The following is a 12068-nucleotide window of genomic DNA, read 5'->3' on the forward strand; positions in this document are numbered from 1 at the left end:
TTCTGTAACTGTTTCAGATCCCAGTCGTCCTCAGACCAACCTCTCAGTGTTGCTGCATAAACTCCAAGAAGCTCAGGTCGCAAGAAGAGTTTTTCAGCAAGCAGCGTGTCCCAATGCCTCAACTCACACCTCTCATTTTCACAGCCTTTTTCCTTCACCAAAAGAGACTCCATTCTTAACAAAAAAGTGACAAATTAAGTAAAGGCCTGAACCTAATTGCTTCTATACCCAAATACAACAGATTTGAGCATTCTGTATGTTATTCAGCCAAATATGGAGTTTACTCTTTTACAGAGCACAAGGCTCTCGCATAAGGGAAGAAAAGTTTCCTATAAATTCACATGTAAGGGAATCCCACGGCGTTTGTACATAAATACAGTGCAGTGGCACTAGAGGTTCTTTCTGTAAAATTTAGCATGTGTTCAGTGCAGACACATGACGTTAAAATTTAAAGGGTAAATAAATATTCAACACCTTTTAAATATCTGTGGATAATGCAGATAATTCTGAATATTTATTAAGGGAACACATCATATGTTGTGGGGAACGTACATTTGACATTCCCCTTCATGTAAGTTTCTAGTTTAGTTCCTGACAAAAAAGTGGAGAAAAAAAACATGTAGTGAAGATTGGTATAAAGCTAATATTTACTTAATTAAAGCAGAAGAAGTGTGAAAGAAGAGATAAGAATTGTAATTAAAATAATAAAAGAATTGCATAATTTAAATGATCACCATGTGTAAAGCTGAAATAAAAAGTGAATGAGTTTAATATCCACAAAAGTCAGTCAGAAACATCAATTTTTGTAAAAGAAATCATTAATGGAATCACTATCAAGAATGAAACTGAAAATGTCAGAAATGGCCAAGCATATCTTACAGCTTTACAGCAAACCAATGAAGTATTAATATAATTGCCTTATTATTTTTTCAGCAATTACAAGCAAAATTAGCTGGATAATTATGTCAGTGACATACAACTTAGTATATCTGTTGTTCAGTCAATTCCATCAGAAAGGATGTGATCAAAAGGCCTTTGGTCTAAGATAAATAATTTAGTTTTAGCTTTTCATTTGGAAGAGTATTGATCTCTGGTGGGTTATAGATACATGCATAAAGTATCAACAATAAATGTCTTTCAGTAAAAGAAAAACCAAAATCAAAAAGAAAACTCTACACATAGGAACTGTTGACTGATTTCTTTCATTTGCTTGCACTTTATAAAACAAACAAGCAGACAGGGGCTAAGGACAGAACACTTCAATCAAGATAAATCACTGAAGTTACTATCATAGCACAGCCCAAATGCTCATTTTCCCCAAAGTATTTTTCACTCTCCACAACAATCTGCATTTTCATTGTGCTGTTTCTTTAATGATCAGTTGTTTAAAATTCTGAAGGAGGCAATTAATAAGATTAATCATGAAACTCAGCGGTGTAACCAATTAGAAGGAATTCAAGCTGGAAACTCACAATCTACCTAATGAAAACCCAATTTTGTGTTTAAAAAACAGGAAAACAGGTTTCTGAAGAAACTGATTTTCTAGCTTCATCACCACATGAGTCTGTAATGAAAAACGTATCCGGTATTGTCCAGAAAGAGAATCACAAAAGCTCTGCCTTGATGCTGCTTAAAAGCTTTAAAATGGGAATTGCAATCTTGGTTGTTGTTAAATGTCATCCATTTTTGCACCTCTGTGAATAATATTACTTATCTTTTCCCATTGAACAAAATCACAAATTTACCTGCACTTACAGTAGATTCAGTCTACTAGTGCAGATGCTTTCGTTTTACTCACAATTCCTATTTTATATGTATTCTTAGGAGCAATTTTAGCTCATTAGAATCCTACGCCTACCTTTGGGTGAGATTGCTGTTTCCATGACAACCACCATGCAGCAAATGCTATAAGTGACCTACTTCTAAAATACCTGATTTGTGTTTTACTCGTCCCACTTTTTTTCTTAATCAGCCACAGTAAAGCTAATTCATAAAAGTCTGTTCAAGATTCTCTTTCGCAATTTAACCATATCAATAAACATATAAATACCATATAAATAACCATAATTTTATAAAGAGTTAATAATAATAATAATAATAATAATAATAATAATAATAATAATAGCTTACACTTATATAGCTTTTTTTTTGCACATTCCACTCAAAGCACTTTACCGGTAATGGGGACTGCCCTCCACCACCACCACCAATGTGCAGCATTTCACAAAACGGCTTGGGATTTTCAATGATCTCAGAGAATCAGGACCTTGGTTTTATGTCTCATCCAAATGACAGTGCTTTTTTAAAGTATAGTAGCCTTGTCACTATACTGGGACACTAGGACCCACATGGTCCACAGGGTGAGCGCCCCCTGCTAGTCCCCACTAACTCTTCCAGCAGCAACCTTAGTTTTTCCCAGGAGGTCTCCCATCCTGGTACTGACCAGGCTCACACCTGCTTAGCTTCAGTAGGTTGCCAGTTGTGAGTTGCAGAGTGATATGGCTGCTAGCAATGCAATTCAACAACAAAACAATATTATTATTATTATTATTATTATTATTATTATTATTATTATTATTATTATTATTATTATTATTATTATTATTATTATTATTTACACAATAAGAAAATACAATTAAATAGTGTACAATGAAAAGAAATTAAAAAAGAATGAAGGATCAATAATAAAAATACATACTTTGATGACATAACTGAATAAGGACTTGATCTCCAAGCTTAAGATTTTTTAAGTACTCTTAAGCTTAGATTCCAAAAGTTTTTTGTTGCAACTTCTTTAAGAAAAGTTACTTTTCAGTTAATATTTCATTTTGCAATAGTCAAACAACTGATGTCTAAGCAACTACAAAAGCAGGTGGCAAAAAACATCTCATAATTTGTAATGTTTCAAATTCCCCAGAACAAAAATTTTACTTTAACTTTGCTTCTTGTGAAATGGGCACCACTATTAATTAAAGAATGCCTTTACATATAAATTACACTGGATATTTTACAAACTTAAAGCTGCACCCCACACACAAATTTGAAAACTTAAACTCTTAAGTCAACAACCCTATTGCAAAGCAATTATTATGATCTTTCCCCAAAAAAGCCCCGCCAGTTTAACTATGCGGTATCACCTACAGTAACATTACATGCTCTTGCTTACTGAAAGATCACAGCAGCTCATCAGCAGTATGGGTGGTGACAATAATACATCTGAATTAGTGACTGTGATGTAACACTTTATTTACAGAACAATGGCTGGAATACATAAAATATTTTACGATTTCTTGTTTTGTCAAACTGGACTGTGTAATATTTTCTAATGATCACAACCATCTTTATATTAACAAATACTCTGGTTGGTCAGGAACTGCTGACTGAAGAAATAAAAACGTAAAACAAAATACTACCTTCCCCCACTCCACTTCCATAACTAGACAATCATTATCTATACTCACAGACATTACTGTACCTTTCACTTCTGTCATCTGGGATGTCCTTGTGAAATCTTAAAAAGTAAAGCTTCTCTTTGCCAACATATCATTATGAGCTACAGTGTACCTTTCATTTGCTTATATAAGCATTACTTATAAGAAAAAAACCTTTAATAGACCCAGCATTGTACTTAACTGTAGTGCACACAACATGAACACTCAGTAAGAACAAAGATTGATTAGTCACTTGTACTTAAATTTAAAATATCAACTTCTGAACTTATAAGAGGAGAGTCCTTCTTGGATTCTTTTGGAAAACCCACCAAAAGAACCTTCTTTGAGAGTTTTTTCAAAAAAGTTGGAATTCTAGGCCTCTTTACAATTCAGTGATTAGAAAATTTGCAGAGCTATGGCTCTTTTGAATTGTGACTGATGACTGATGACTTACATTCTCGGTACAGTTTTCAAATCTGCTTAATGCTTGTTATTTAAGAATTGTAAGTACTGTATAAAGAAAAGCCTTTTCATGAACGTGTGACATTTTTAAGTGCTCACATGTGAGAGTTATTTTAATTGTTTTTTCCTTTATACAAACAAGGCTAAACATTTTCTGTGAAAACATTCTGAGGAAGTCAAAGTAAATCACAATACATCAGATACACTTTAATTATGTTTGCTTTCAAGGTTATAATATTCAGAATTGAATTTGTTTATTGCATCAGTACACTGCTCCTCAATCTGCCACAGACAATGTATGGCCAGATTAGTTCCAATAATTAGGCATTAATAAAAATAACAGTAGTTCAGGGGCTGGAGTTGCTGGCAGTGACATGAGCTAAATCACTATTTCACTTCTTTTTGCTTTTCCTTGGAGCTTTGTAACTGGTTGTCCGGTGATCTTTTCTATCAAAATCATCGTGGCCCTCCCTGCAAGTATGGGATATATCATCAGTTCAGTACTCAGTAGTCAGCTTTAAAGTTTCTTTAAGGTTCCCTTTTCAATTTTAAGTATAATACAAGCCACACTTTACTTACTGGGTCAGTAAATTAGAAATATTTGTAGAATAAGGAAAGAAGAGATTATTTTCAAAAGCAATGTTAAACTGGCTGGAATCATGAATACGATTTTAAAACTAGGAGTAGCAGTAAGAGAGCCAGCATTCACAGCCAAGAGTTCTTAAAAATTGGACAAACCCACCAGAACAAAATGAACAAATGACCTGACAACTAGTAGGGTTCGAAACTTGAAACAATGCTACAGACAAACATTTTACCAATAAACTTAAAAAAAAACACACACACCTGAAACACCTTTTACAGTAGAGCTCATCATCACAAGAGCGGCAGCGAATTGTGGCATCTTCATTGCAGATACAACACCAAGGCAGCTCCTCCTCATCGCTGTCAGAAGGTGGGGCGGCAGCAGCTATCTTCTTATTTGCTCTGGACTGCGGAGCACAAGGCATCTAAAATATCAACCAGCACAATCAAACAACATCACAGCCCAAATTAAATCAAAACTTCGCCACACTCACCAAAGGTACATTCCAAGCAATTTAGTGGATTGCAGTTTTCTGTCTAGTTGAAAAGCTGCTCTTTCAGCTGCTGGTAATTCCTGGCTTTCACAATTGAGACGGTCTAATTTTATTACCTTCTTATGACCAGTTGGTTTTTCTGTGTTTATTGGGCCACTCTGTTCAGGAAGAATGTTGTAGCCACTGGCTTCATCTAAGGCTGCTTCCTCAGACAGCTGCAGGGAAGGGAAAGCAGAGTTTGTAGTCATGACCATCAATTTGTTATTGGTGACAGTACAGTACGTGGCAAGGAAGATCTATTTGGTTTCTTGTTAAGCAACTTGAGGTAAAGGGAATGAATTAGGGTTGACCATGCTTATTAAAAAATACAAATTCTTTGCATTTATATACTGCTTTCCAAAGGATCCTAAAGTGCTTATAGGAGGGGACAAAGTTCATGAGACTGATACTGAAAAAGAAAAGTAATGTGAGACTTTTGAACAACTGAGGTCGTTCAGGAGATGCATTCTTACTTGTGTGAGAAAATGAAAGTTTCCTCCCTGTAACTGTTTAGAAGCAGACAATTTCTATTTAGGACACATTTTAGATGCTGAAGAAAAGAAAAATCAGAACATCCCCCAAAACAAGCAAGAACACAAAGAGGCTGCAAAAAACATCCCAAATGATTTCGCAAAGGGTTTGGCAAGCTCAGGCTTCATGCCTCAAAGGGATATACAAAAAATAATGACTTCTTATAAGGGCACTTTATATGAGCACTTACCAAGAAATAAAACACATTTTATTGTTGTTATTTTAATATTAATCTTATGTTCACAAATACAGATTGCTTGACTATAAAGTACAAGTAACAGTTTTCACCTTCTGGTCTGAATACTTTTAGATCCCACAATATATTTTATATACTGATTTGGATATGAAGGACAAAGAACTATAATACAAAAACATTAATTACTTAAAAACATGGAACCTTAATAATCTAGTATTCAAGAAATGTGCTCTGGTTCCCTCTTCTGGTCAAAGATGTAACAAGCTATTAACCTATTACATTACAAGATATTTAAAGTATGGTGATAAGAGATACAGTATTTGTATACACATCTGTAAGACATTCACTATGTGAAAATGTTCAGATGCTTTCTCCGTATTAGAAATATCCAGGTTACACACCTGCTTCAATATTCTCTTCAGTGACTCCTCCTCTGTCTCCTCTTCACTGTCTGGTTGACTGAAATCATTTGCTGTGACTGGGGTACAAAACAGAACATGGGGAGTGATACTGTGAATACCTGAAAGACGTTTGCCAATGATTATTAAGAGGACAGTGGATGATCGTCTTGGAGCGAGAAGGATTGACACAAGGATTGACCTACTCTTGCCAGGGTCCTGTCCCTTCAGGAGCGCCAGCCTCCTTGCCATCTGCAGCACCTGTTCCCGGCCCAGGTTCTCCTGCTTCAGCTCCTCCATGGCCTCTGCTAGTAGCCGGCTCTTCTCCGATTCCAGCTGCTTGGCATCTTGCCGCAGGTCATCCAGGTTCTCATCTAACGTGCTGTCTGCCTTGTTCAGGTTGTTCAAGGGACCATCTGTGCCCGGGAACAGAGAGTGTGATCATGTGGGAAAGGTAAAACTGGCAATTAAATGTAATGTGTAGGCATACGAAGAATTGTGGGAGCATAATTCAGAGGCTTAGTGTGTGCAAATGGTACTAAAACTTTGTGAAGAAGTCTTGAGGTCTCTGTTATTCAAAATTCCTTCAGAGACAAGCTATCTTGATTATATACAAACAACACAGTGTGCTCTTCATGTTAGTTATCGTAGTTTACCTCTTAAGGAAAGCACTTCCCATATTAAGAGCTGTATATATTGTACTGTATATAAAAGATATGCTAGTGCCATTTTTCCAACAAAATAGTGCCTATATAAGGGATAGGAAATGCAGATAGTGAGAGGTATATTTAGAGATTCTGTACCTGTAACACCTTCTGAGCCTGATTCTGGTGCAAATCTGTTGTCTATTGCTACCTCTTCAGACAGCTGGGTTATCAGATCACTGGCTTGCTCAGTCTGGGTCCTTGCATCTGGAGGTTGGTGAATCTGCAGAGCATTTAAATAGTCATTAACATAAATCACTAATATTCTTAGATACCCGAATAAAAATGTATGGTTGCTTGTCATATATGTAATAGACCTCAGGGTCTGTGTTATTCTATTTTTGCATGCCCTACCTTTTCCAACAAGCAAGATTAAATTTGGGCTGATGAACTGCTGTTGCTATGGTATGGACTATACTTTTACACTTTCCAGAAAGTTATGTCTATTAATAGTGAAAAAAGACAGCAATTCTCTGACATGGTTGTTTTATTGTTTTGCATATCCATGGTCATTAAAGTTGATTGGCACTTAAAAAAAATTTTTTTTTTTTAAAATGGAGGATCACAGCAACAATAGGAAAAACTGCTTTATTTACAGCTGAATCTTTTATTCTGGGGATATTTGTTAAACAAAGGCCCAACTTAAATACTAAGATAAAGCGATTAATCATATTTACAAGTAACAACTTATTATTCGATTTTCAATAAGACATCCTCGTGTGTCTATGTTAGAAAGTATGATTCTCGAAAAAATTAATAGACTTCAACAGCATACATGGAACTATCAATGGTATATTTGCTGAAATGCTGCATTAAATAAAAACAAATAATAAATTCTGTGATTTATTAAGATATTCCCGATCCTGAAGTTTCTTTCAGAGATTTTTGTTATTGATTTCTATCCTGATTTCAACAATAAAGGTGGCACGATGCACACAACAATAAAGAAACCACAGTACTCACTGGTCTGGGGACTTGCGATGGCGGGGTCACTCCCTGCAGAGCGGCCAGGCGGTCCTCCATCTCTGCGGCAGTGGGAATAGGACGGGCAGGGACCTTGAGAGCAGCCAGTCGGGACTCGATCTCTTTCTCCGAGGGAATTGATCCTGGATTTCAGACAATCACATACTTTATAAGGCACAGCTTGGGCAGAGCCTTACAGTCAGGCAGCTAGGAATACTTGGAGCCTTCCAAATTAAAGGCTACCTTAAAAAACAAAACATATGATATATTGCAATTTCACAATAATGAAATATACTGCAATGTTGTCATACAACCTTTTTCTTCTTTGTGGTACCACGATGCTTCTGTAAGTTAGTGTAGCATTTACTATTTTTATGATAGAGCTTAAATAAATATTATAGGGATGCTATTTAATGTGTGCATATACAACTGAAAATCTTGCAAATATGCACCACAATTCTCCACAATTCTCTTTTTTATTTTTTACATTTTTATTTGGGAATGTGAATACTTGTTACTAGTGGTAACAAAAGCAAACAATTTTCTCTGTGGCCAGATTTTCCATCTAATAAATTTAGGACAGATCAACTTATTAGGAAAATTTAGGGGAGTGTTACATACATGAAGTTAACAAGCCTAGTTGTTCAAATCAAGATTTCCAGAAGAGAGTGGTATTTTCGAGTCCAAATGCAAGAGTTTCTTCAGTACATTATTTTATTCAAGAATAAATTATTTTATTCTAGCAACTTTCACTTAAAATACACAGAATGAAAACTTAAATCTGGCTCTCCAAAAGGCATTCCATATGACCTACATCTCAAAGAAAGAAGATCTTAAAGATTTAAAAACTAAATAAACTGACTGGGTGTGGTGTCCTCCTTGAGTCTCTCCAGTCTCTCAGCTATGGCCTGATCCTCCTTGCTCAGCCCCCTGGCAACAGGGAGTCGGGGGGCAATGCTCTTAGAACTGGGCCTAGATGCTGGACCCTGCTGGCTCTGCTTGGCTTCCAGAGCTGCCACTCGTCTGAGGATGCAGAAAAATATATTTGTTATTCTGCATTTGAGGACCATTAAAAGATCTGTACTAATCATCTTTCATATTTTTCAAATATGTTATTCAAATGTACTCCACACAGTGCTGGATTAGCTGGATTTTGAATCACAGCAGGAAACATAAACATTGGTATCCTTATATGCATCTACACATCAATTAACAAAAAGCCACTTACTTCTGATAAGTGCTGCAGCAATCTGGAGCATATAGGATAGGCTCTGTCCCTGAAGTATAGGGTACTAGGAGGAACTACACCTTAGACAAGGCGCAGACACAAGCTCATAGGGACAACTTATAGATGCCATGTAAACCAGCCAGCATGTCTTTAGGGAGGTAAGTACAGAAATCAAGAAAAACCCACACTGCAGACAGATTGAGCCCAGGGCCGAAAACAAATTCAGGACCCAAGAGCAACGCAAACAGCCAGGCCATCCCATCCTGTACCTGAAACTACTTAATTCACCAGAACAAATAACTCTTGTCTAGATTACTGTTCTTTAAGCATTGAATATGTATCCATATAAACGTATTACATTCACTTAATTCTTGAATTATTTTACTTAAATATACTGTAAGGTGGTTGGTAATGGTTGCGCCTGGTTGAAACCGTTTATAGATTTTAAATTTGAAGAATCAGCAAAAATAATTTTTGTATGTAAAAATGTTTTTAAAATACCGTAGTATACACATATACAAATTAAGCAAATACAACTTTACACAATACTTAAAACTGACTACTGCTGCTTAAACTAAGTGCACATAACTTTTATAATACTAAACATTTAACAGATCTCATGGACATTGTTCCTGTAATGATGACACTTCCTTTCAAATGGCATCAAATGCCAAAGACTTTGCTATGTAACTTCAGTAAGAAATTGTTGACTGTATCCTGTGGAGTCTGATGATGCCAGAATAAATATAACTCATCTGAACAAATTCAAATACAGAAAAAGACCTGCTATCCTAAAAGTGAAAAATGCTTTGTTTTTTGTATCCATAAAGGAACAGAAGTGGGTGGTAATGTTTAAGGTTATGTTTTTTATTTAGATTTTCCAAAGGAAGGTGGAATAATTTAGTGTTGCATAAGGTCTTAGGATTCAGGAAAAATATATATATATTTCATTGGTACCTGCATGAACAAACTCCTGTTTTCAATTTCTACACGGTATAATTTAATAATAAAAAGAAACTGAATTTCCCTATGTATTTCACACCTTTTTGCCACATTTTTTTATTATTCTGGAGACATCCTTCAAAAGGGGTAAAATTCTATTCATATCAACGACTAATATATCTTCAAATTCCAAGATAAAGTAGAAGGAATTAAAAGCAACAACCCAGCATCCCAATGTACAATCACACCAAATTTTGTAACCTCACCAAGTTTGACATGATAATCAATGACTCACTTTTTGTAATTCTCTGGTGGTGACCACTTAGCCGCATTGTTTAGGGTTCCTCCACTGCAGTAAATGACAGTAGAGAACAGTAGATAAGCATACTGATCTTTAAATGCATGTTCCACATATACATTCTGAAGCTTAAACCTCTTTTTGTTTTACTTTCAAATACCTGAAGACAAACCACAAAGACAATAATTCAGACCTTTTCTTTAGGGATGATGGTAGCCTTCATTTTACAGTGTTTTAAATATTTAAGGATAATGCTGAATGAATCTGCAAGAAAATATCAGTGAAAATCAATTTTCACACTAAAACAAGCTAATGGGAAAGAAATCAATTTATTTTTAAACGGTCTTTGCTTTGTCAAAGTGTTTGAAAAATACACTCTATTGTTCTATATAATGCATGACATGAAAACTTTCAACAAGAAATGGTTATTTTTCATGTTTGTGATTGCAACAACACTTAAACCACTGATATCTTAATCAGCCCTCTACTTTGTTCATGTGGAAGCTGGGGATGAGTTTAAAGGTCACTAACAAAAAGTTTCGATTGCCACCTTGTGAGGTTTCCATGGCATTGCTTGCAGACCTTCTGCTGAGTGTTTCCACACCTTGGCACAAGACAGCTGTAACCGAGACACCCTGCGCAGTAGGAGCGACCGCAGTTCTTACATGCCGCCTACAAGAGAACGCGTCGAAAGCTATTAGGTGGACAGACAAAAATGAGCACTGTTCTGTGGAAAAATGTGGAATACATTTTGAATCGCTTGACATAAATCATAATTAAAAGAAGCACCTAGTTTATTTTCAACACACAAATACGATTTGATATGAGGTTTGGGTAGAAAGTAAAATGTGTACTTTGTCAATATTAAAGATTGCTCATAAAAGACAGACCTCCTTCTTGAAGAGCGAGAATTTTGAAGCACAGCCGTAACATCTGCTGTCCATGTCGTTCATCCAGACTAGTCCCAAGTCCAGACAGAAAGGAGATGTTGCTTCTGAGAAAAGAAAAGGACGTTTTGTATAGCATTGGTGATTTATTTTAGACGTGCTCTAAAGTTTATTCCAATTAAAAACTAACAAAATACCCATCAACCAGGTAAAGTTGTTAGCTACCGTATTACTATGTTTTACCACAACACCTACCCCTCCTATTGTTGTATTAGTCAAACTGCAGCTGTCCAATTCAACTTACCAAAGCAGTTACATGCTTCTCAGTATTAGACTACTAGTGTGCTGTGTTTTATGACCTTTGACGCATTGAAATTAAAACGCACATAGTAATTGAGACTAAAACAATTCGAGTAAGGCAATAAAAAAGCAAAGGAACAACACTGAAAACTGCGGACTTTTCCAGATTTCTAACCCCAACCAAGACAGGGTCAGGTTGAACTGACGCGAACACAGTCAAATACAGGAAGTTTCCGATAGCTTTCCCACTGCATCCTGGTAGATATAGTTCGAAAAGAAATGGTTATAAAACAAATATTGAATACATAATGAAAATGAGATTTTTGTTGTTCTCCGTGGTTAATATATTGAAAATCAATTAAAATTAAGCAGTATTTTCTTAAACACTTACTCATCGCATGTTTTCTGTTCTTGGTAAGAGTCCTGAATCATTAAACACCCAAAGTGTTGAACTACATTTCCCAGGCTACTTAGTTACGGCGTGTATATATTTTCAGCATACTATTACCCTAAATATTTTTCAAGAACATAAACACAATTTGGATATTAAAACTATAATTAGGAATACTAATCAGTTGCGTGGTATTTTATTTAAATTCGTTTTAAAGAG

At 35.7% G+C, this 12068-nt stretch overlaps 1 protein-coding gene across 3 annotated transcripts; it reads right to left on the bottom strand.

Moving 5' to 3' along the window:
• Positions 1–3221: 3221 nt before the first annotated feature.
• On the bottom strand, positions 3222–12039 carry zfyve19 (zinc finger, FYVE domain containing 19). 3 transcript variants are annotated; one of them, XM_015350868.2, is made up of 12 exons: positions 11850–12039; positions 11162–11265; positions 10822–10943; positions 10269–10322; positions 8666–8826; positions 7804–7946; positions 6940–7063; positions 6343–6552; positions 6140–6216; positions 5089–5187; positions 4740–4885; positions 3222–4364 (listed from the first exon to the last, which is right to left on the bottom strand). In XM_015350868.2, the coding sequence occupies exons 1-12, from the start codon at positions 11851–11853 to the stop codon at positions 4286–4288; spliced, it is 1323 nt and encodes a 440-aa protein (XP_015206354.1). In that variant the 5' UTR covers positions 11854–12039; the 3' UTR covers positions 3222–4285. The 3 variants fall into 3 exon arrangements, with proteins under 3 accessions (XP_015206354.1, XP_015206353.1, XP_015206356.1); XM_015350867.2 differs by having other exon boundaries at positions 4740–4903; positions 11850–12038; XM_015350870.2 differs by lacking the exon at positions 11850–12039 and adding an exon at positions 11463–11684 and having other exon boundaries at positions 4740–4903.
• Between the last annotated feature and the right edge of the window lie 29 nt (positions 12040–12068).

This window comes from Lepisosteus oculatus, chromosome 8 (genome assembly GCF_040954835.1).
Source record: "Lepisosteus oculatus isolate fLepOcu1 chromosome 8, fLepOcu1.hap2, whole genome shotgun sequence".
Taxonomy (NCBI): domain Eukaryota; kingdom Metazoa; phylum Chordata; class Actinopteri; order Semionotiformes; family Lepisosteidae; genus Lepisosteus; species Lepisosteus oculatus.